This window comes from Pan troglodytes, chromosome 8, assembly GCF_028858775.2.
Source record: "Pan troglodytes isolate AG18354 chromosome 8, NHGRI_mPanTro3-v2.0_pri, whole genome shotgun sequence".
Classification (NCBI taxonomy): Eukaryota; Metazoa; Chordata; class Mammalia; order Primates; family Hominidae; genus Pan; species Pan troglodytes.
Window position 1 is genome coordinate 13137356 of NC_072406.2, and position 25676 is coordinate 13163031.

The 25676-nt window shown below is 49.2% G+C and overlaps 1 protein-coding gene across 9 annotated transcripts in view; it reads right to left on the minus strand.

Moving 5' to 3' along the window:
* DIP2C (disco interacting protein 2 homolog C) overlaps positions 1-25676 on the minus strand; it is a 436795-nt gene that overhangs the window by 56552 nt on the left and 354567 nt on the right. For all 9 annotated transcript variants that reach the window (XR_010146752.1, XM_016962526.4, XM_016962527.4 and 6 more), the window contains 6 exons: positions 24380-24460; positions 17295-17418; positions 16605-16726; positions 14963-15074; positions 14773-14882; positions 10822-10952 (listed from right to left, as the gene is read on the minus strand). Coding sequence is in view for 8 of the 9 variants with exons in the window: in XM_016962526.4 (XP_016818015.1) it covers positions 10822-10952; positions 14773-14882; positions 14963-15074; positions 16605-16726; positions 17295-17418; positions 24380-24460 (680 nt within the window). In the remaining variant the exon portion in view is untranslated. The remainder of the gene's footprint in view (positions 1-10821; positions 10953-14772; positions 14883-14962; positions 15075-16604; positions 16727-17294; positions 17419-24379; positions 24461-25676) is intronic.

A 25676-nucleotide genomic window follows, 5' to 3' on the forward strand; every position in this document is an offset into this window, starting at 1 on the left:
TACTAAAGCCAGTTCTTTAATGTAGCCAATCTCATTTAAAAATTTTCATAATTGTTTATAAGAGAATCCAACTAAAGAAATGTAAGGAAGTTAGGTTGGCTAACAAAATTTATTTCAAACGGGACCCTTAGTACGAAAAACTACTCTTCGGCAAATGTGACAAAGGCGTTTTTGGGCAATTTTCCATTTCTTTCCTCATTCTCTATTCCAAAGCTTGATTTATTCTTTTCAAAAGGACACAGAGCCCTCTGTGTCTGTGGGTTCCTCACCCCTGGCTTCAACCATGTATCAAAGATATTCATGAAAAAATCTGCATCTATACCTAACTTGTAGATTTTCTTGTCATTAGTGACTAAACAACATAGTACAACTATTCACACAGCATTTACATTGTGTTAGGTATTACAAGTAATCCAGAAATTATTTAAAACATGAGAGAGGAAGTGCATAGGTGATGTGCTCGTACGATGCCATTTTATATCACGGACTTGAGCATCCTCGCTCTTTGCTTTCTGCAGTGGTCCCGGAACCTATCTCCTCCGTGGACACCGAGGGACGACTTTCTAGCAAATAGTTAACTATTCAAGGGTTTAATCCTTTGAGAACAGGGTTAGGCACATAAGGGGTGAATATCAGGCCTCGAATTTTTACTCTGCTCTAAACTGGCCATTTCATCTTAGTTTTAAAAATTTTACTGTGGTAAAACATATGTAACATAACATTTACCATATTAACCACTTCTTTTCTTTTTTTCTGAGACAGAGTCTTACTTTGTCACCCAGGCTAGAGTGCAGCGGTGTGATCACAGCTCACTGCAGCCCTGACCTCATGGGCTCAAGTGATCCTCCCACTTCCCAAGTATCTGGGACTAGAGGCACGTACCACCATGACTGGCTAACTTAAAACTTTTTTTGTGGAGATGGGGTCTCACTATGTTGCCCAGGCTGGTCTTGAACGCCTAGGTTTAAGCAATCCTCCTGCCTCGGACACCCGAAGTCATTTTAACCATTTCTAAGTGTCCCTGGAAGTGGCTTCCTCAAAAATACACATCAGCATTAATGATTTGCTCTGTCAGAACTGTCAGCACACAACGGGCTTGGGAACCCAGTGTGAATTCCTGGCCAGAGAATTTCAAATATACTTGTGAAAACTAAATATAGTTTCACCTCCCTCCTCATCACCATAAATAAGAAATCAACATTAAGAAAACACAAATCTTGACAGCAGAAACAAATAGAAAACCCAACTCATGATTTCCTAATTGCCCTTACCTCACTCACTACAGCAAATTTTGATTAATTGCTGTATTAGCCAAAATTAATTTTTGGCACTGGCAATAAATTCTGCTATGGACAAGACAAACCTACTTAAGAGCAGGTTGCTTATTCTCAAGACATTATTCTCTGAGAATGTTGGGAACCTGAGCTGTTCTTTAGATCTTAACTTCAAAAAGAATAAAAATAGACATTTTGGTAAGTAATACACATTCGCACATTAGCAATTTGATGATTTCAGATTACTAACCTGACAAAACATACCAACAACTGAAAACTCTCCTAACTTAGGAATTCAACAAGACAGGTTCATCTCACCTGGGGGTCCTGGGTCATACCCTCTCTGCCAGCAGGCATGCCATCCAGCCCAGGGTCTCCCTACACACTTGAGTTACTGCAATGAAGCACTTTATTATTTTTTGTTGTTGTTGAGACAGAGTCTCACTCCGTTGCCCAGGTTGGAGTGCAGTGGTGCATTCTTGGCTCAATGCAACCTCTGCCTCCTGGGTTCAAGTGATTCTCCTGCCTCATGCTCCTGAGTAGCTGGGATGACAGGCGTGTGCCACCACGCCAGGCTAATTTTTGTATTTTTAGTAGAGACGAGGTTTCATCATGTTGGCCAGGCTGGTCTCAAACTCCTGATCTCAAGTGATCCACCCACCTCGGCCTCCCAAAGTGCTGGGATTACAGGTATGAGCCACTGCGCCCGGCCTATTCTTTTTAAAACACCCGTCGGCTTTATTTAGGTATACTTTGCATACCCTAAGTTTCACTCATTTTAAGCACAGAATGGCTTTTAGTAAAATCGAAGAGTTGTAAAATGGTCACTACTCTAGAACATTCCCATCACCTGAAAGGGATCCCGTGTCCATCTGCAGTCAGCCCCATTTCCAGCCCCAGCCCCAGTCATCATTCTACTGTTTTTACAAATTTGCCTTTTCTGGACACTGCCTACCACACAGCCACGCTTCCCTCCCTCAGCAGGTGCTTCTGAGCTCATCCTGTGCAGAAGCACCCACCATGTGGACGTGGCAGGCGTCACCTGTTCATTCACCTGCTAGCGGACACCTGGATTGTTTCCTTGTGTTGACCGAGGTTCCAGGGAACTCACACCAAGTCTCTGAGTGGACGTTCGCTTTCCCTTCTCCTAGGAGTGCAGCTGCTGGGTCAATGCAGCAAGTCTGCTTAATTAAGATCATGCCAAACAGTGGATTCCCCATTTTACATTCCCACTATCAATGTATGAGAATTTGTTTTTCCACCTTCTTGGTTACTGTTGCTTTGCAGTGTAAATTTTGAAGTCAGAAAACACGAGCTCTCCAACTTTATTTCCTGTGTTTTCGGTAACAGCATTCCAGTGGGTGTGAAGTGGCATCTCACTGTGGTTTTAATTTACATTTCCCTAATTAACGCTAGGTATCTTTTCACATCCTTATTGGCCATTTGTACGTCTTCTTCTGGTGAGATATCTATTCAGATCTCTTGCCTGTGTTTATGTTGCTTGTTTCTGAGTTTTGAGTGTTTATTACATAGGCTGGGTGCAGTGGCTCACGTCTGTAATCCCAGCACTTTGGGAGGCTGAAGCGGGCAGATTACTTGAGGTAAGGAGTTCAAGACCAGCCTGGCCAACATGGCAAAACACTGTCTCTACTAAAAATACAAAAAAATTAGCCAGGTGTGGTGGTGCATGCCTGTAGTTCCAGCTACTTGGGAGGCTGAGGCAGGAGAATCACTTGAACCTTGGAGGCAGAGGTGGCAGTAAGCTGAGATCAAGCCACTGCACTCCAGCCCGGGTGACAGAGCAAGACTGTCTCAAAAAAAAAAAAAAAAAAAAAAAAAAAAGAAAAAATTTATTACATAGGTGCTTAGAAGTGCTTCATGAGATTTATAATTTGCAAATATTTTTTTCCCAGACTGTGGCTTGTCTTTCTACTTAATTGTGTCTTTTGATATACAAAAGTTTTAAATTTTGTTCAAGTCCAGTTTATCAGTATTTATGTAGTGTACCTTTGATGAACTCTGTGCCTAACCAAGATTATGAAAATTTACTCCTGTGTTTTCTAAAATTTTTATAATTTTTGCTCTTACATTAAGATCTATGATCCACTTGAACTAACTTAGGTATATGACGTTGAGTCAAGGTTTAATCTTTTTTCCTTTTCATGTGAATGTCCGAATTTCCCAGCATCTGTTGTTGGAAAAACTTTTCTTCATTGAATTGCTCGGGTAACTCTATTAAAAAATTATTTGACCATAAATATAAGGGTTTATTTCTGGACTCTCAATTCTGTTTCTCATATATATAATCACTGTATCTCAATGCCAGTACATTGTTTTGGTTATTGCAGCTTTGCAATATTTTTGAAATCAGGAATGAGAAGTTCTGAATTCTCCAATTTTGTTAACCTATTTTAAAACTGCTTTCACTGTTGTGGGTCCTTTATATTTACTTTAGGATATTACCAACTTCTGCCCCAAAAAACCCCCAAAAAATAGCCTGCCAAGATTTTGGTAGGAATTACATTGAACCTATAAAGCAATGTGGGGAGAACTACCATTTTAATAATATTGAATCTTCCAATACATGAATACAGGCTATCTGACACAATTTTTAAAAACAGGCGTAATCTTAAAAAATATTTTGAAACAATACCATTATACTCATATGTCTCAGATAAACAATTCTCTATGACAGAAGAAAGCTTTAGGATGAGGACACAAATTATTTGTGTCACTTAACTTTCAAACAATCACAAAGTTATAGAAAATTTACAAGTACGTTTAAAATAATTTTCTCTCCTTGGATTATCTAATGGTGAATCACTGACCTGATGCGTAATCCCAGACACTTCAGGGGGGATTTCCAACAAACAAGTCTATTTTCCTCCATAAACACCTAAGCCATCAAAATCAGAAAACCAACGCATTCCTTCTGTCCCAGCTCAGACCCTATTCAAGTTTCTCCAGCCATCCCCAATTATCCAGTTTGCACAGGCACACTGCGAGAAAGTGGTCGGCTCTCAGCTTCCCTCTGCCCAGAGTGAGTTTCTGGATGTTTCCGTGACTCTCACGACACCAGGCTTTGGGAAGATTCTAGGCAGGTGCGTTGTCCAGTCAGTCCCCTAACTTGGGGGCTGGTGCTTCCACATGGGGAGATCCAGGACAGGCATCTTTGGCAGGAGCATCGCGGATGCGGCTCTCCTCTTCCCACCCGCCGTGTGCTATGGGCTTCACCATCACTGAGGTTTGCCTGGACCAGCTGGTTCAGGCTTTTCCACCGTGAAGACTCTCTTTCCTTTAACTATTTCGTGGATGGCTACTATAGAAATCCTCACTTCTCATCAAGCTTTCCATTTGTTCATCTATGTATCTGAATAGTTGGAAAATTTCCTGTTTTACTCAAAGTGTTACAATCTGTTGCAATCTTTATTCTTGAGACAGGGTCTCGCTCCGTCACCCAGGCTAGAGTGCAGTGGCGTGATCTCAGCTTACTGCAACCTCAACCACCCAGGCTCAAGTGATCCTCCACCTCAGCCTCCCAAGTAGTTGGGACCACAGGCACACACCACTACACCCGACTAACTAAAAAAAAAAGTTTTTGTAGGCTAGGTGTGGTGGTTCATGCCTATAATTCCAACACTTTGGAAGGCTGAGGTGAGAGGATGGCTTGAGCCTGGGCAACATGGCAAGACGCCATCTCTAAAAAAAAAATGTTTAAATCAGCATCCCTGAGGTCCCAGGATAGCGATGCTTTGGTCAAGGATGGGTCCGTGTACAATGGTGGTCTCATGAGCCTGTAACGAAGCTGAAAAATTTCTACTGCCTAGAGATGCTGCAGCACACCACATTACTTGTGTTGGTGGTGGTAACTGGTCTAAACAAACCTGTGCTGCCAGTCATATAAAAGCACAGCACATACAATCATGTCTTCAGTTCTGTTTACACAATGAATCACATTTTTTGATCTGCATATGATACCTAGCATCTTGGAGATGAAGCCTACTTGGGCACGGTGGATTAGGTTTTTGATGAGCATATACAATTATGTACACAATCTAATACTTAACCATGATGACAAACAACTGTTACTGGTTTATGAATTTACTGTACTTTGTTATTTTACAGCATTCTCCTACTTATAAAAAAGAAAGTAAATTGTAAAACAGCCTCAGTGGGTCCTTCAGAAGGGTCTTCCAGGAGAAGGTATGGTTATCCTAGGAGGTCATGGCTCCGTCTGCGTATTGTCCCTGAAGGCCCTCCAGTGGGACAAGAGGTGGAGGGGAAAACAGTGACACTGAACACCCTGGCCCTGTGGAGGCCTAGGCAGCTGTGTGTGCGTGTGTGTGTGTTGTGGAGGCCTAGACTGGTGTGTGTGTGCGTGTGTGTGTTGTGCAGGCCTAGACTGGTGTGTGCGTGCGTGTGTGTGTTGTGGAGGCCTAGGCAGCTGTGTGTGTGTGTGTGTTGTGGAGGCCTAGGCAGGTGTGTGTGCGTGTGTGTGTTGTGGAGGCCTAGACTAGTGTGTGTGTGCGTGTATGTGTTGTGGAGGCCTAGGCAGCTGTGTGTGTGTGTGTGTTGTGGAGGCCTAGGCAGGTGTGTGTGCGTGTGTGTGTTGTGGAGGCCTAGACTGGTGTGTGTGTGCGTGTGTGTGTTGTGGAGGCCTAGACTGGTGTGTGTGTGCGTGTGTGTGTTGTGGAGGCCTAGGAAGCTCTGTGTGTGTGTGTGTGTGTGTGTGTTGTGGAGGCCTAGGCTGATGTGTGCATGCGTGTGGTGGAGGCCTAGGCCGGTGTGTGTGTGTGTGTGTGTGTGTGTTGTGGAGGCCTAGACTGGTGTGTGTGTGCGTGTGTGTGTTGTGGAGGCCTAGACTGGTGTGTGTGTGTGTGTGTGTTGTGGAGGCCTAGACTGGTGTGTGTGTGCGTGTGTGTGTTGTGGAGGCCTAGGAAGCTCTGTGTGTGTGTGTGTGTGTGTGTTGTGGAGGCCTAGGCTGATGTGTGCATGCGTGTGGTGGAGGCCTAGGCCGGTGTGTGTGTGTGTGTGTGTGTGTGTGTGTGTTGTGGAGGCCTAGGCTGATGTGTGTATGTGTGTTCTGTGGAGGCCTATGCTGATGTGTGTGTGTGTGTTCTGTGGAGGACTAGGCAGCTGTGTGTGTGTGTGCACGTGTGTTGTGGAGGCGTAGGCCGGTGTGTGTGCGCGTGTGTGTTGTGGAGGCCTAGGCAGCTGTGTGTGTGTCGTGGAGGCCTAGGCAGCTGTGTGTGTGTCGTGGAGGCCTACGCAGCTGTGTGTGTGTCGTGGAGGCCTAGGCAGCTGTGTGTGTGTCATGGAGGCCTACGCAGCTGTGTGTGTGTGTTGTGGAGGCCTAGGTTGATGTGTGTGCACGTGTGTGTTGTAGAGGCCTAGGAAGCTGTGTGTGTGTGTGTTGTGGAGGCCTAGGCTGATTGTGTATGCGTGTGTGTTGTGGAGGCCTAAGCTGATGTGTATATGTGTGCTGTGGAGGCCTAGACAGTCGTGTGTGTGTGTGTGTGTGTGTGCGTGCACGTGCGTGTGTGTTGTAGAGGCCTAGGAAGCTGTGTGTGTGCTGTGGAGGCCTAGGCTGATGTGTATGCATGTATATATTAGTTTTTAACAAAAGCTTCAAATGTTTTTTAAAATTTAATAGAAAGCAGCTTATAAAGGAGATAAATTATTTTTGTATAGTTGTATAATGTGTTTGTGTTTTAAGCTAAGTGTTTTTACAGATGAGTCAAAAATGTTACAAATTAAAATGTTAAGGTTAAAAAGTTACAGTAAGCGAAGGTTAATTTATTACTGAAGAACTAAAAATATTTTTGACAAACTTGGCGTAGCCGAAGTGTCTGGTATTTACAGAGGCCACAATAGTGTGCAGTCGTGTCCTGGCCTCACGTTCAGGTGCCGCTTACTCACCAACTCGCCAGCTCACCTGGGCAACCTCCACTCCTGCCAGCTCCAGTCATGGGAAATGCCCTACACAGTTGTTGTTTTTTTTTCCACCTTCTATACCATCTTTTTACTGTACGTTTTCTGTGTTTAAATATGTCTCGACACACGACCACTTACCATCGTGTTACCGCTGCCCACAGCATTCAGTGCACTAACACGCTGCACAGGACTGCGGACTGGGTGTGTCAGGCTGTACCAGCCAGGTCTGTGCAAGCAAACTCCATGTTTACATAATGAAATCGCCCATTTGGAACGTACCCCCATGACTGACGCCTGGCCGCACTGATTTCTAATTCCCCACACGGAGCCGATCTCCCTCGGCTGCTGCCGATTCTTAGAACAAGCTCTGACTCCCCTACGCTGCACCCTGCCTGGCTGGCACTGCCCACGCCACCTGCACCCTGCACCCTGCCTGGCTCCCACAGCCCACGCCACCTGCACCCTGCACCCTGCCTGGCTCCCACAGCCCACGCCACCTGCACCGTGCACCCTGCCTGGCTCCCACAGCCCACGCCACCTGCACCCTGCACCCTGCCTGGCTCCCACAGCCCACACCACCTGCACCCTGCACCCTACCTGGCTCCCACACTGCACCCTGCCTGGCTCCCACAGCCCACGCCACCTGCACGCTGCACCCTGCCTGGCTCCCACAGCCCACACCACCTGCACCCTACACCCTGCGTGGCTCCCACAGCCCACGCCACCTGCACCCTGCACCCTGCCTGGCTCCCAGAGCCCACGCCACCTGCACCCTGCACCCTGCCTGGCTCCCACAGCCCACGCCACCTGCACCCTGCACCCTGCCTGGCTCCCACAGCCCACGCCACCTGCACCCTGCACCCTGCGTGGCTCCCACAGCCCACACCACCTGCACCCTGCACCCTGCCTGGCTCCCACAGCCCATGCCACCTGCACCCTGCACTCTGCCTGGCTCCCACAGCCCATGCCACCTGCACCCTGCACCCTGCCTGGCTCCCACAGCCCACGCCACCTGCACCCTGCACCCTGCCTGGCTCCCACAGCCCACACCACCTGCACCCTACACCCTGCGTGGCTCCCACAGCCCACGCCACCTGCACCCTGCACCCTGCCTGGCTCCCAGAGCCCACGCCACCTGCACCCTGCACCCTGCCTGGCTCCCACAGCCCACGCCACCTGCACCCTGCACCCTGCCTGGCTCCCACAGCCCACGCCACCTGCACCCTGCGTGGCTCCCACAGCCCACGCCACCTGCACCCTGCACCCTGCGTGGCTCCCACAGCCCACACCACCTGCACCCTGCACCCTGCCTGGCTCCCACAGCCCATGCCACCTGCACCCTGCACCCTGCCTGGCTCCCACACTGCACCCTGCCTGGCTCCCACAGCCCACGCCAGGACACCCCTCTGTGGACTCCCCTCCTCCGACGTGGGCTTGGGCACCCTGCACGGCTGCCCCCACCAAGACACACTCCCCACCCTGCTACACTCTTAGCACAGCCTGAGGTCGAGGCCTCCTCAAATTTACACCCCCAGGGCCTCTTCTGCCCGATTCTCTTCCCAGACCTGCTGAACTGCATGGGAAAGGGAAGTCATTGTTATTTTTAACTTACGTATTAGTCGTTGTGGATCTAGGACCCAAGTGCTTTTTTTGTTTTTTAAAGCAAGTCCATTGGGATCTGTTTCTATAGAGATTTTTTTCTTTTTTAATGGGAAGATTCATGGCTATATTTATTTTGACTGTTGCAAGGGCAATCAACAGAATACTGTGATCTTGTGACTTCTGAGTTAGTAACATTTTGCAGGAAAGATGCTTGTTAAATTTCATTGCAACCTGGACAAACCCTTAAAGAGTCTATTGTTATTGTGGGTTCACATGGAGAACTTACTTTCCCTGCCACAAACATCTTCTCTCTGGTTTCCATGGGGAGCCAGGCTTGGTAAGCCTGCAGGCAGGAGGCTTCCATCGGCTGGCTTCAGTTTTACTGGTGTACTTTGCCAAATGAAATACGGTCACCCTACAAGGGCCGTTGTTCAGAACAGGCCTCTGCCGTTCAGCTTGGTGCGTATACCTGAGGCCATGTTCTGAGCGATTTCCCAAGAAAAAAAAATTTACTCACAATGTTATGGCATTTTGGATTGAGGCAAAAATCATTAAATATTTCATTTATTCAGTTTTATCTGCTTTCTCAAAAAGCTGAATTGTCCTAATTAGAATATCAGTATTTTTCAAAAATACAGGATTACATTTTAATCCAACTTAATACTATTAAATATTAGTCACACATTAAAAATATTTGTTCCAGAAGAGTGTTGACAGGAGAAAAAAATCTGACTGGGTGCGGTGGCGCACGAGGGCGAGGCGGGCAGATCACTTGAGGTCAGGAGTTCAAGACCAGCCTGGCCAACATGGTGAAACCCTGTCTCTACTAAAAATACAAAAACTAGCAGGGCATGGTGGCAGGCACCTCTAATCCCAGTTACTTGGGAGGCTGAGACATGAGAATCGCTGGAACCCAGGAGGCAGAGGTTGCAGTGAGCTGAGATTGCGGCACTGCACTTCAGCCTGGGTGACAGAGCAAGACTGTCTCAAAAAAAAAAAAAAAAAGATAAAAGATCCACTATAAATTTTGAGACAATCATAACCAATTTCATACTGTAGCGTCTCAGTTTTATAAATATATTAACATATGTTTATTCATAAAATGTGTAAAGAAGATTTATGAGGGAAATTATTTTTATGTTTGTGTTAGCTTTAAAATACCCATTTAAAAAAAAAGGGGGAAAGCAGGCGGATAATACAAAACTGCTAAAATGCTGACATGTGAAGCTGGATGATGGTCACGGGTGTTTATTACTGGACATGCTCTATGCTTACATGCTTGAAAACGCTCCATTAGAAAATGAACTCTGAAAACTATATGCCCAATGCGAATAGTGGGTATTTATTGGTAACACTCTTTATCAGGTGCTATGATTGTTGATGGCTTTATTTTCTTCTTCATATTTTCTATAATTTCTATAATGAACACATATGTATAATCAGACAAAAAAGCCAAGAAACATCCATGTTTTTTTGGTCGTTCATTCATCCCATAAATACTTGCTGAGCACCTGCTGTAAGCCAGGCTCCGAGCCGGCTGCTGGGTAGAGTGCCGCACCCCAGGGAACGCTCAGCCCTCGTGGACTCACCTCTGGGCTTGCCCAGCCTAAGCCCTGCAGTAACAGCTGGGGTGAAGCCTGAGGGAGGTGAGAGCCTGCAATGCCTGCTGGCCCAGCGAGAACCCAGGCCCAGCACCATCGCCAGGTTTTACAGGCCTAAGAACCAAGCCTGGAGCCTGGGAGTCTTCTGATTGTCAGAAATAAAGGCCCGCAACAGACAGCTCTCCAAAATGCTCCTTCCCTGCTACAGAAAGTCAAAGTCACCCCAGGCACTGCTCTTTCCCTGAGAGTCAAGTCCACCAGGAGAGGTAGAGGGACACGGATAAGCCCCAGGCCTCCTCTGGCAGGGGTGGGGGTGTGGGGGCAGTGCTTAGGTTGCCTGGCTGGGTCTAAGGTCTGGAGAGGAAGGTGCATGATTTTTTTTAATGTAAAGATATAGAGAGGAATCTTACCTGCAGAGGCACCAGAGGACAAATCCCAGTCCACAGTAAGGGTCCAGGCAGATGGCCACTTCTCTAGAAGGGTAAAGTTCACACTGCAGCTTAATGGAACGGCAGAAGGCACTGGTGGCTGCGTGAGACATCTGCAAAATACAAGGCTGTGTTAAACGCATCGGACCTGACACCCTGAGACACCCATGAGAAAACAGGGCTGCACTGAACGCAAGGCTGTGTTAAACGCATCGGACCTGACACCCTCAGACACCCAGGACAAAACAGGGCTGCACTGAACGCAAGGCTGTGTTAAACGCATCGGACCTGACACCCTCAGACACCCAGGACAAAACAGGGCTGCACTGAACGCAAGGCTGTGTTAAACGCATCGGACCTGACACCCTCAGACACCCGGGACAAAACAGGGCTGCACTGAACGCAAGGCTGTGTTAAACGCATCGGACCTGACACCCTCAGACACCCATGAGAAAACAGGGCTGCACTGAACGCAAGGCTGTGTTAAAACGCATCGGACCTGACACCCTCAGACACCCGGGACAAAACAGGGCTGCACTGAACGGAAGGCTGTGTTAAACGCATCGGACCTGACACCCTCAGACACCCATGAGAAAACAGGGCTGCACTGAACGCAAGGCTGTGTTAAACGCATCGGACCTGACACCCTGAGACACCTGTGAGAAAACAGGGCTGCACTGAACCCAAGGCTGTGTTAAACGCATCGGACCTGACACCCTCAGACACCCAGGACAAAACAGGGCTGCACTGAATGCAAGGCTGTGTTAAAAGCATCGGACCTGACACCCTGAGACACCCATGAGAAAACAGGGCTGCACTGAACGCAAGGCTGTGTTAAACGCATCGGACCTGACACCCTGAGACACCCGGGACAAAACAGGGCTGCACTGAACCCAAGGCTGTGTTAAACGCATCGGGCCTGACATCCTGAGACACCCAGGACAAAACAGGGCTGCACTGAACCCAAGGCTGTGTTAAACGCATCGGACCTGACACCCTCAGACACCCAGGACAATACAGGGCTGCACTGAACGCATGGGACTTCATACCCAAGGATACCTACAAGACAATAAAGCCGCATTGAATGCATGGGGCCTGACACCCAAAGACATCTTTAAGACAATAAGGCCAAATGAAATGTATGCTGGCCTGGTGCAGTGGCTCATACCTGTAATCAAAACACTTCAGGAGGCCAAGGTGGGATGGTCACTTGAGCCCAGGAGTTCCAGGCTGCAGTGAGCTATGATTACCGCTGCACTCCAGCCTGGACAACAGAGTGAGACCCTGTCTCTTCAATAAATTTTAGAGAACAAAACCCAAAAAACAACAAATGCACGATACCTGGCCCCAAAGGCCCAAAGCTGTTTTTAGGACTGGCGACGACTGTCACCAAGCTGGGCTATGTTGTGTCTGGGGAATGGGAGTGGCTGATATTTTCACTGGAGTTCTCATTTTCAATGAGTAAACCTCACTCAGAACTGCTGGTCCTCTAGGACCTAGCAACTCTAGCTATTGAAATAGTGCGTTTGAACAGCAAGTCATGCAGGAAGGGGTTCTCGTGTGACCCACTCTAACACACCGTCCCACAGGTAGGGGAGACACCACGGTGCATTCCTCCGCTGGTCGAGGCCCTGTCTTATTCACGGCTATCTCCACGGCTGGACATAGCCTCTGCTGTGCAGCACGTGGCCAGCAAGACCTGCTGGGTGGCTCAGCCGTCTTAATGATCAGAAAGTGAAGGCTCACAGAAGTTAAAGATTTTGCTGCCTGTGACATAAGTTAGAGCTAGGAGTTAGAGCCCAGGTCCTCCTACACTCCAGGGCCCTTCACTATCTTCCACCATCCTGCATGGAGATGGTGGCTAAAATCCAATCATCCCATCATGACCAGACAGTGAAGAGCTTCCACATCTTCCTCTTCCCTAATCCCTGTAATAGTCCCCTACAGTCTGTGTGTAATATCAGTTATTTTGAAATACAATAAAATATATTAATAAGATCAATTTTCTCACAGAAGCTTTCTAGCCAAACAAACCTCAGAGGAAAAAGTCAAAGCAGCATACAAAATGGTCTGATTTTTGCGGTTTTAAAACACGTCACGGCTGGGCGAGGTGGCTCACGCCTGTGATCCCAGCAATTTGGGAGGCCAAGGCGGGCAGATCACAAGGTCAGGAGATTGAGAACATCCTGGCTAACACAGTGAAACCCCATCTCTACTAAACATACAAAAAATTAGCTGGGGGTGGTGGTGCATGCCTGTAGTCCCAGCTACTCAGGAGGCTGAGGCAGGAGAATCGCTTGAACCAAGAGGGCGGAGGTTGCAGTGAGCTGAGATCGCACCACTGCACTCCAGCCTGGGCAACAGAGCAAGACTCCATCTCAAACAAACAAAAAAACATGTCACAAGTTGATCTGAAGTAGAATGTCACCAGAGCTAAACTGTAAAGGGACCAGCACAGAGCCTTGTAATAACTGGGGAAATCCAAATGCCTGGCTCCCCATCATTCATTCATCACTCCAGCAAGAAGTGAGAGAACTTGGAGGTGGGAGTCCTCCCACTGTAAAACGTTCCATCACTATTGGAAGTTCTGCCTGGGAGAAGGTTTCATAACTGTTTTACTATATTCATACAGGGGAACGTAGAATTATTATAGAATGTAAAATGTAAATAATTCTTTTAAGCTTGCTTTTAAGGCAAATTTTTGTTTAAAGGAGAAATGAGACTGAATTTATACAACATCCATCCAGACTCCTGCCTCCGTGGATTAGGAGTTAGTCAAACCCTGCCTCCTAAAATTACCCACCCACTCAGATCAGCAACTAGAGCAAGCCTGCCCTGAACTGCTGCTCTGTGCAAAGCACTATTTCTAGGTGGAGAATTCAGTTCTTCAGCTTAGCAAATACTAAATACCGAGAGCTTGTGATCAGGCACTGTGTTAAGCGCTGGAGATGAACCGAAGAGTAAGACACAGCCCTGCCCTCAGGATCCAATGGGAATTCACAGACGAGGGCATGGACAACCGTATATGGAGTGTTAGAGAGGCTGCTCCCAACACCCTGGCTGTGGGTCACAAAGCCAGCGGGGCCTTTGCAGGACTTCAGCAGAGAAACAGGAATTGACACCAGTTAAAGAAAAGCAGCCAGGAACGTTCTGATGGTCTACTCTACATCAGACGCTGAGACTATAAGCGGGCCATGAAACGGTATGACTGGAAGCAGCTGCTTCTCTTCTGGCTATGACAGTGGGACGGTCACAGCTAACTTCAGACCACAGTAACTAAATCACCTTGATCTGAAAACACTTCTTTTCAAACGCTTTTGAAAAATTATTTTATTTCATATTGTAGCTACTTTGGTATTCCACCTCAGTTCTACTAAGAGGTGGACAGAGCGTGAGAACTGTGCGAGGTAAAGCCAGCTCACCTGTCAGACCCACAGATGGGGGCAGAGGGCACACAAGGCTGCGAAGTCCCCAAGGGCGGGGGCGGGGGGTTTGCAGGGCACCTCGGCAAGGGCGGGGCGGGGGTGGGGGGTTTGCACGGCACCTCGGCAAGGGCGGCATCTGAGCTGAGAGGGTCATGATGATTTCTAATAGAGCCCAGGTTAAAACGCTAGAAAGTGCAGTGTGCAGAAATTTATCACAGAGCGTTCGGATTTGAGAACCAGCAAGAGAAAAACATTCGCGGTGTGCTACTGTCAGCTACTGAGACAGTGTTCACATAAAAACATACTTGGAACATTTGGATGGAATCAGCCTGGTTAAGGATGGAAATGGTCATACGTGTCATACTGTGAATGAAACACGTATGTATACCTCTTTCCACATCTCAGAGTCTGACTACACGAGAGGCACTGAGAGCCAGCACGTGACCTGCCACCTCCAGCACGCTCCGCAGTTACCTCCGTGGCCACCTCCCGCAGCCACCCCGCTCACCTTTACGCCAGCTAGCATCCCAGTTGTGGACACGCTGAAGTCGAGATATGCAAGGGTGTCTGGGTTGCAAGGTTTGCAGATCTGGGCAGGCCGCTTCTTTGGCAAATCATCTGGAGAGGAACACGACTATCAGCAGATCCAGCCTGAGCAAGGCCGTGAGCAAACCACCTTCTGCAGCTAAAGCACCGACCTGTGTCCAGGATGAGGGGCCACGTCCTGACGTCCACAGCCGCCGCCGCCTCCCTGGACCGCAGCAACTTACAGATCAGCTGTGTCGTCATCAGACAGGCAGAGCGACTCACCTGGCATCAGAGAGCGAGAATGGAGCCATGAACGTGGACCCAGATGAAAGCGTGCTCACTTCACACGGGTCTCCTGCTTACTACGCACACTAAAACCATGTAGCTTTAACGGGCAGATGAGGTTACCGAGCCCTCCTGCTGGCTAAGGTAGGACAGAGCTAGGAGTCTCGTTGTGGAGGCACGGGGGCAGGGCACGCGGCCTGAAGCTGCTGCATCTGCACTTCCTGGGCCCAGTGCATCCACAGCGTTGTGACCACGTGCAGAAAAGAACTCACTGCTCACACCATTAGATCTGTTCTCCTGGAAACCCCACATACACACACCCAGACACATCGCGCACAGTTCTCCCGGAAACATCACACACACCCAGGCACATCGCGCACAGTTCTCCCGGAAACGTCACACACACCCAGGCACATCGCGCATAGTTCTCCTGGAAACCCCACAAACACCCAACCCAGACACACCGTGCATAGTTCTCCCGGAAACGTCACACACACCCAGACACATCGCGCATAGTTGTCCCGGAAACGTCACACACACCCAACCCAGACACATCGCGCATAGTTCTCCTGGAAACCCCACATGCGCCCAGACACATCGCACATAGTTCTCCCGGAAACCCCACATGCGCCCAGACACATCGCGCATAGCTCTCCCGGAAACCCCACACACACCCAGACACATCGAGCATAGCTCTCCCGGAAACCCCACAGACACTCAACCCAGACACATCGCGCATAGTTGTCCCGGAAACCCCACACACACCCAGACACATCACGCATAGCTCTCCCGGAAACCCTACATACACCCAACCCAGACACATCGCGCATAGTTGTCCCGGAAACATCACACACACCCAGACACATCGCGCATAGTTCTCCCAGAAACCCCACACGCACCCAGACACATCGCGCATAGTTGTCCCGGAAACATCACACACACCCAGACACGTCGCCATACTTTCTAGCAGGAGTGGCCACTGTGCGGGTGTCCAGCACCACACCAAAAGGGACTCAGCTGTGGGTAGGACAGGTGCATTCTCTGCCCACACTGTTTTCCCCTGTAGTTCCTCCTTCAACGAGGAAAATATAGCTGAATCCTCTCAAACTCCTCCAGCTGTAGACGAAGGAAGACAGATCTATACTTTCAAAAAGGAGCAGGAAACTTCTACTCTTGAGGAGAGGACTTTGGAAAAAGCCTGCCTCTTCCCGTGGTCGGTCTGCTCAGCTGGGTTCGTGGGGAAGCCCGAGGAATAGTGATGATGCCCTCTCTTGGGAGCCGTTTTCTCCAGGGAAGACCCTGCAGAGGCTACCATCCAGCCTCTGCCCCCACACACGTTTACATCTCGCTTCTAGACCTAGACTCTAGGCTCCCTGCAGGTAGAGACCCTGTCCTGACCGTTTGACTCCAGACACACCCCGGCTTCCACAGCCAGCAGCTGCCCCAAGAGATGTCAGAGTCTGCGCGCTGCAAGCTCCACACTCAGCTCCAGGCAGGTGGAGGCCCCGACGTTCCCAGGCATGTTACCTCCACAATCATCTTGACGGTAGGCAACGTTGTCGCGATGTTCTGTGGGTGCGGGGGACGGACGGTTATTGGCACACAGCCTGCATACAGGCAACCATAAAACGCTGCTATCAGGTCTATTCCTACACAAGGAGAGAAACATCATCATTGAAGCAGACCACGCTGCTGAGTGCACACTCTCCCTGCCAGCATCAATGCTTGTCTGGGGCAAGTTCAACAGGGAAACGAGCAGCTGAGCTTCTCACAGCCTCCGTCATCCTGGCGGGTTTTGTCAGCTTTGGCGGTCACTGTCATTTACCTGTCCTTTCAGACATGAGGTGACGAGGCAGCCTGGAGGTTTAATGTCTACATCATTTTGCTAAGGAATTACCCACCTTTGTAACTGTGAATTTAGTCAAGATTTAGGTACTATTAAGTGAATTACCTGAGGTATCTAATAACACAAATTTGGACATAAAAGTCATTGAAAGCATCACTTTATTGAAGCCTCTAACAGTAGCACATGCGGCTGGTGCCTGTGAGTGGTCGTAGCCAGACACAAACGGGCCGGTTAACATCCAGCTGGATACAGTGCAGACTCCCAGCCATGACGCGACCCTCGGCTCAGGCACCAGCGGGTGTAAGGGACCTCCTCGCACCGTGGCTGACCGGCCTGCCATCTCTCAGGGGAAGCCCACCCTGTGCCCGTACCTGGGGGGTAGACCAAGGCCACGTGGTCGCCGTCCTGAAGGTGGCCCCTCTCCATCAGCATCACGGCGATCTTCTCAGCTCTCTTGTGCAGCTGCACGCAGGTCAGCGAGTTCGCTATCGCACCCTGCGGGCCGATCACAGGGACAAGCACATAAGATTCCTTCAGCAGAGCAGCTTGCAGAGAGCGCGCACGCGTCATACAACTCACTGGCGCAAAGCATACATCACTGGTTTTTAGAACAAGCACAGACCTGTGCAACCAACATGACAGTCAATTTTAGAACGTTTTTAGCCTCCCCAAAAACTACATATACGTTAGAGGTCAACTCCATTTTCTTCCAACTAGGTAAGCAGTGCAGACCAAAGAAACATCTAGATATATTTAGAGTAACAAGCAATATTTTAAAAAATGATTACGTGAATTAAAAAACGGTAGAACAAAAAACCCTGGCAATTCTGGGACTTGTGTCACTGTCGTGGGCAGTGGGAATTCCTAGTACACCTGCACATCGGAAGACTAATTAAAAATTTTTATTTAGAAAGACCGCATCAAAAATCAAGGAAGTCAGAAAGCAAAAAACAAAAGCAAAATAAATAAACACACCCTACAGGAATGAAAAGAACTATCAAATGCATTTTCACATAGACTTTAATGTAGAAACAAGTAGAAAACATATTTGTGCAGGAAAATACCTTACACGAGGGTTGTGAGGGAAGGTGAATTGCAAGATATATACCAAGAAACATCGCAAGAGCGTGGGATTCACTGTTTTTTGAGACAGGGTCTCTGTCTCCCAGGCTGGAGTGCGGTGGCATGATCACTGCTCACTGCAGCCTGGACCTGCTGGGCTCAAGCAATTCTGCTGCCTCAGCCCCAAGTAGCTGGGACTACAGGTGCCACCATCATGACTGGCTAATTTAAAAAAAAAATTCTCTCATAGAGATGGAGTCTCCCTACATTGCTCAGGCTGGTCTCAAACTCGTGGCCTCAAGTGATCTTCCCATCTTGGCCTATTTAAGCCATAAAGACAAATGTGAATAAATTACAAATTATAAGCACGTAACTAACCGAAACAAGCTTTTCCTGAGGACACACTTTACAGTCCTAGTTCCTTTGCAGCACTCTCAGATGTGAAGACGGCTTCTACAGTCATTTAACAACCTCTTCTTTGTGATCAAATTCTGTCTCACAGCTATTAACAGGGTGAGGATCTTCCCTCAAGCAGTGGGCAACTGGACTGCAGTCCATGGGGTCAGGAAGACTGCAGAGCCGAAGAGTGACTGAACACCCGGGCTCAGGAATTTTTTTTTTTTTTTTGAGATGGGGTCTTGCTCTGTTGCCAGGCTGGAGTGCAGTGGCGCGATCTCAGCTCATGGCAACCTCCGCCTTCCGGGTTCAAGCAATTCTCCCGTTCTCCTGCCTCAGCCTTCTGGGCAGCTGGGACTACAGATGCACACCAACACGCCCAACTAATTTTTGTATTTTTAGTAGAAACGGGGGTTTCACTATGTTGGCCAGGATGGTCTTGAACTCCTGACCTCATGATCCGCCCGCCTCGGCCTCCCAGAGTGCTGGGATTACAGGCGTGAGCCATCATGCCTGGCCCAGGAATTCTTATGTGAGTCACAGCTACAAAGATGAATGCGTGAGTGTGGGGATGGAGCGCGCGGCGGGCCTGGCAAGGCTGTCGGGACCGGACGCTGTGATTCAGAGAGTGGGGACAGAGTGCACGGCGAGCCCGAGACGGCTGTCGGGGACTAGACACTGCGATTCAGAGTGAAGGCGCAGGGAGAGAGGCCCAGAGGGGCTTGCGGGTAGCCGAGTTAGTGCAACAAAAAGGACGCCGCATGGACGAACAGTGTCTTGGGCTATTCATCGGCGATGCTGGGAAAAGCATGTCAGCCTCCCAGCTCGAAAGGCCCGTGTCAGAAACACATGGGGGGACGCGGTGAGTGGAAGAGAATGTCTCAGGAAGCATCAAGATGTCAACACCAGACCCTGACCTCTACCCAAACGTCCACAGGACAGCCGATGAGCGCAGCGAGGTCTGTGGGGAAAGTAAACTCTCCCTGAGGACCTCTGCGCCAGGGCCAGGGCTGTGGGGAGGCGGCCCACGTCACTGCCCGGTGGGTCTTCAGACCCTTCCTGCCGCCTGTGGCTGGTCTCCTCCATGGAGAGGATTAGCTTACATTTCTCTGAATTCAACCTTCTCATCCCACACATTTTCCTTAATTATTTCCCCACTTAGAGGACACCTAAAAAATTAGAAAACAGAAACTGATTTAAAGTAGAAGAGCCCAAGAGCAGGTGGCAGCAGAGATGGGCAGAGACAACAAGGAACGCAGGGCTGGAGTCCGGGAAATCCCGCTGAGAAGATAGATTTGGGGGCCTTTGAAACTGGACTGTTCCTCTGAGCATTTACTCTTAGAGGGGCTCCTTGCCACCTGTTCACAGCAACCAGCCCACCGGCTCCTTGCCACCAACGTCCTCTGAGCTCTTCAAGTGAACATGGGACAGAGACACCCAGCACGGCCACGCTGGGTGCTGATGGGACCCATTCAGGTCCACCCCGACTCCAGGGGCAGGTCTCCCAACATGGAAAACCAGCACAGCACCCATCGCCGTGAGCATGGACGCGTCTCAGAGAAGAGCCCTGGCAGAATCGGCTCAGCCCCCGCCCCGCTGAGGGAGGCCCCGACCCCCACAGCCCATTCTCATGCCAGGCCTGCCTGCAGCAGCAGTGCCCAGTCTGGTTTGTTCTGCTTGTGGAACTGTTTCTTCCCCATCTCTGGAGAGCTGAAGCTGATTCCCTATCAAACACCCGCTTTGCTGTCAGATGACAGAGCCTGTGGTTTGCCCACATTCTGGGTCCTGAGATTTGAGAGGCTCAGATGAGACACAGCCAGCAGCCAAGAGTGTCTTTGAAAATGTTTTGATTCTGGTGCACAGAAATCCCCACCTATGGGTACTTGCAAAGCGTGAGTGTAACGTGCATGCTGTCCTTTATCTTTGATAACCCTGTGAAACACAATTTTCTCAATGCTGGTTGATGTCTTTCAGGGCTGACATAAAAACAAACAGCAAAGCTTCCAGTCATGCTCCACAAGGACGGTGCCCTTCTCGGGAGTTAGGTCCTGAAGCCAGTTCACAGGGTGATTTAAATTAAGTTCCTAAAAAGCCCCTTGAGATAGTGCTGTGCTGGAGACAGGCACACGATTTCACAGCCGGTCGGACATGAGCAGGCACCCCTCGCTCCATGGCCAGGCAGGGCCGTGGGTCACACCAGGTGGGCGCCTTTCTTGCCTGGAAAGGACAAGGTGAATGAACACTGGACCCCACCGTTGGCTGGGAGGGACAGTCGCTCCTGGCTCACATTGCAGGCTGGCAGTCCCAGGCACCTGCAGCGACTGAGCAGTGTCCCTTCTTCCTTGCCACCTTTCCCCACCCCGTGTGGTTGAACGGGACACGGCTACACCACACGGCAACTCCACACACGTAACACTGTTCCTCAGCCTTGCTCCCCAGGAATCCTAATGCAGCCCCTACCCCAGGAGAAATGCCAGTAACTTTTGCTTGCACTTTCCATTTTCCCATGAACTCCGTGTTAAGAATGTGATGCATTCTCGGCGAGTGTCCCATAAAGCAACAACCATTCACCGCAGGTGACAGTCGTCATTCTCTGGCATCCTCATCAACATTCACTGGGGTTTCCGTCCTGAAACCCACCAGCTAAGAAGAAGGTTCTAGGTAAAACCATTTCATCAGAGAAATGAGGGCTGGCTTTTCCCCCACAGAAGTGCTGGGAGGCAGCATGACCGGAGGGGCACACAGGGAAACAAAGAGTCTGCCCTCGTCTAAGGAGACACATTCACTGTCAGTTTCTGTAAACTTGGGACCATTTTAACGTTTCACATTAAATCAAACAACTTGGGGAAAAAAAAACCCAAGAAGAAAAAGCCAAACTAAATTTATATTTTAAAATTCTAAAGAAGGTATAAGTTAAAAAAGGTCAAAAGAGTTGGCTACAAACCCATTGGTTCAACCATTTAATTTTTTTCGAGATAGAGTCTTGCTCTGTTGCCCAGGTTGGAGTGCAGTGGCGTGATCTTGGCTCACTGCAACCTCTGCTTCCCGGGTTCAAGCGACTCTCGTGCTTCAGCCTCCCAAGTAGCTGGGATTACAGGCATGTGCCAAAACACCCAGCTATTTTTTTTTGTATTTTAGTAGAGACGGGGTTTCACCATGTTGGCCAGGCTGGTCTCAAACTCCCGACCTCAACTGATCCACCCAAAGTGCTGGGATTGCAGGCGTGAGCCATGGTGCCCGGCCTCCACCACTTTAAATGAGCTTGTGACTACACGGCCAGCAAGACCGGGCCAAATTCATCATCAGCAGAAACGTGCATCCTTGATGGAAGCAGCGGCTGGGGGGCTGGTGTACGTGCTGAACGGACACTTATGGTGTGTGGAGTGATTCATCACTGGAATGAATTTCATGTTTCTTCTTCCTTTTTAAAATCTTGCTTTTAGAAAATGCATGATTCTGTATGTGGCGTGTACTGAGTTTCCGTCGGATGGTGCTGAACAGGGAAGCTGATTTAGGTGGGGATGACACTATGAATGCCATGAGGACGATGCTACTACCTTGGTCCAGGCCCAGCATCTCTTGAGTGTGCATACGAGGCAGCAGAGGAGCGAAGAACACATGCCTGATCTGATGCTTGGTGCAAAATAACACAAGCGATAGCTCAAGTGTGCCTGCCTCTATGTCCAGCGAGCCTTGGAAACAGCTCACACCTCCAAGGAAAAGACATCCTCAGGCCATGCCTTCCACACAGTCCTAAGGTAAATCACTCATGGCTCTGATCCCTACATCTGGCCCCCATCGGATTTGCAGTTGACCCTAATAAAGCCCTTTTTAAGAGAACCGGAATCATTTCCGGGAAACACATTTTCCCTGAAGATCCAGCATCCAGCTATGCAGGTGACCACAGGTGTTCAGGGGCACTGGGCTGTCCACAGGGCCAGACAGACCAGATGCCAAGCCCAGGACCGTGACACCACCCAGCAAACAATCTGAGGGATCTTCCCCAAATCAGGCACAGCTGGAACAGCTCTATTTTCCTCCTCCTGATGGTACACGTTGCCCATGAACGTACCCAAATCATGTCTGAATCTTTGTGTATATGGGGGTCTGCTACTTCTTGAGCTGCCCATCAATACCTCTAGATTACTGGACACACGCTTGTGCAGCCCCCACACATGGGAGCAACGTGTCAGGCAACATCAAGGCAGAGATTCAGGGAGACTGAGAGCTGACTCTGCCCCTGACTGCTTGCAGCTTGCGGAGGGGTAGCCACCTCTGTGAGGAAATTAGGGGAGGGAGGAAGCACTTTCAGCAGAAGGGATCTGGGGTGCCGAAGGAGGCTGGAGTTAGTGCTGCAGATTTAGGTCACCACGTTGGAGATGATATTGGAAGTCTCTAGAGAAATGCCAAGACCACAGGGAAAGAGGAACGAGAAGTCACAGGCAGTTTACAGGAGAAACACTACTGGGAGAGGACAAAGTCAGACAAGCAGAGACAGGCAGGAAATCAAGACAGCACCCAAGGCCGGCGAACCTGGCGATCGGGTTAGCAAAGGGGGTATCATCCATATTCACAGGCTGAGGAAGGGTCCAGTGGAGAAAGATGAAAAGTGGAAGGTGGGCATTTCAGATACAGGGACCCACAGCAACTCCAGTCCTCAAGATCTCCGGCCCCCACACCTGAGCTGTCAGCGTGGGGCAGGGGCTCCATCACAGCACCAGCGAACGAGGGCCAGAAGGTGGTGGCAGAAACGGGCCTTCCTGGTTTTAAAGCCTCTTCCTGGGAAACAGTCTTGAGCAGATACAGTGAACGACCAATGGCTGGGATCAACTCAGCATCCGTGACAACGTCAAGACGACACGCGCTTCTCTGGCAGAGGAGGAGGAGAGGTTGTTCCTATGAACGAAGCCACGTGCAGAGAATGGTCTGATAACTGAAACTCAAACCAGAGAGTCGGGGAATAATTTCGTGATGCTGCTGGCATTTCCTTTTGTCTTCAATCTGCTGCTTCGCACACTAAGATTCTGATACTTAGCAATTCTAAACAGCCATGACTTTTTGAAGAGTTGCAAGTACCTATACTTGTCAAGAAGACTTACATTTTTCTTCCATTTTTCAAGCTTTATTTCCATGGTAAAAAGTAGTAACAAGCATATTAAGATTTTTGCATTTAATTTTTCTTGTTAATAGTATTAACTTGTTTATTTAATGCCTTACTCTTAAGTACTACGGTGGAACAATATTTGATGAGTGTAGTTTTCTCACGTAAAGTGTAAACAAGAACTTTGATTACAAAGTGGAAATGATTTTCATTCCTCAGTCTGCAATAAACCTAACTTCTGGTGTATAAAAAAGTGGTTTAGGGCTCGGCGTGGTGACTCACGCCTGTAATCCCAGCACTTTGGGAGGCCAAGGCAGGTGGATCACTCAAGGCCAGAAGTTCAAGACCATCCTCGCCAACATGGTGAAACCCCATCTCTAAATACTAAAAATACAAAAATTAGCCAGATGTGGTGGTGGGCACTTGTAGTCCCAGCTACCCGGAGGCTGATGCACAAGAATTGCTTCAACCAGGGAGGTGGAGGTTGCAGTGAGCGGAGATCGTGCCACTGAACTCTAGCATGGGCAACAGAGCGAGACTGCCTCAAAACACAAAACAAAACAAAAACTAGTTTAGTAATCAAAATAAAAATGCAAATATCTCATAGACTTACGATTTCTCTCTTGCAGATATCATTAATTACTCATTTTGGGGGAGAAATATTGTAAATAGGTTGCTAAAATATCTGTACACACAAATAGGTGTAAATAACTGCACAAATGGTTACGTTTAAAAACAATCCCTAGGTACAAAAGTCTTAGTCAAAATAGCAAAACATAAAAAGAATTCGCATAAGACTGAAGCAAAAGGATTCAAAGAAAGAAGCAGGAGCGCTCCCAGGAACCAGGCTAGGCCCCTTGAGGCCAGTAGCCAGGGAAGGCCAGCTCCGCGCCTCACCCGACAGTTGAGCAGCGTGTAGAGGACGTGGTCCGGGGTGGTCTGTGCTCTCCACTGCAAGACCTCCGAGAGGAACAGGAACTGGAACAGAGCACGGGCATGAGGATCAGGCTGTGCGGTTGGATCAGGCTGTGCGGGCTGAGGTGGGGCAACCTGGATACTCAAACCCATAGAGGCTGAGTGCTTTGGGTCTTAAAACCGCGTGCTTCTCTGCAGGGAGTTGAAGACATGCATGCTGGGAAAATCCCCGTCACACACGACCACAGGACAAGCAAGTGCCCACAGCTTTGTTCCTGCAGGGACTTAGGTTCACAGCACCCGAGTCAGAGTCACAAAGCAAAGGGCTGGTGCTGCACCCTGGTGTGAGAAGTTTTCTCAAAGTCTGCCCAAGGATGGGAACCATTTCCCTCATAGGCAGGAGCAGCCTGCACAGAAATCCCTTCTCCTGGGGCTTCCAGAAGATGCAAAGCGGATTTTGGTGGCTACAGTGAGAGAATCAGATCTATCTGGTTTTAAAAAGCGGGATCTAATAAATTTAGGTTTCTAGAATGGCAATACCCTGATGGCATGAAGCCACAAATTAAACAAACCACATGTGTGCTACTGATCTGGTCCACAGTAAAAGGGGCAGCCTTGTTTCACATCAGGGTACAGAAAAACCCACAGATAAGGTTTCATCCGTTTCATCAACATTTCACGGTGCTGATTTTGCCCCATTTCCTAATGGGCCACACAGAAGGGCACACTTTTGGCTGTGGGAAACAGGACCTCTGGGTGAACCCTGAGCATTCTCAAGGCCGAACGGTTCTAATGGGGACTGTGGACACACACGGCACAATGTGCAAAGTCTGGGCCTCGGGAGTTTCTCCCACGGCTTCTAACGCCACTGTCAGGAGGCCTGGCCCCCTAACCTGGGTTTTGAACTGCTTCTTAGAGTCCACAGAGCACAGGACAGAGGCCTTGCTGCAAGCTGCTGTGGGCAGGGTGGGCTTTGAATCCGGGCTGGTGGGGAAACTAGAAAGGAGTAGTTCAGGGGACCGTGCGCGGGACAAGGACTGCCAGACATTTGCCTCGGTCCTGCAAGTCGTGGGACTGGACACCCCTCACCGATTTCTGCATCGCTGTGACATTTTCTGAAACTTTGTATCTCCTATAAACACATTTTTCTTATGAAATTATATGGTCTCTTGCAGGAGAGGACAGGTAGAATAAAGGAAGATCCGCAGTGGTGGTCCACCACCAGCGCGTGACATCGGGGACTGTCGGGGAGGGTCGGGGACGGTTGCAGACAGTCAGA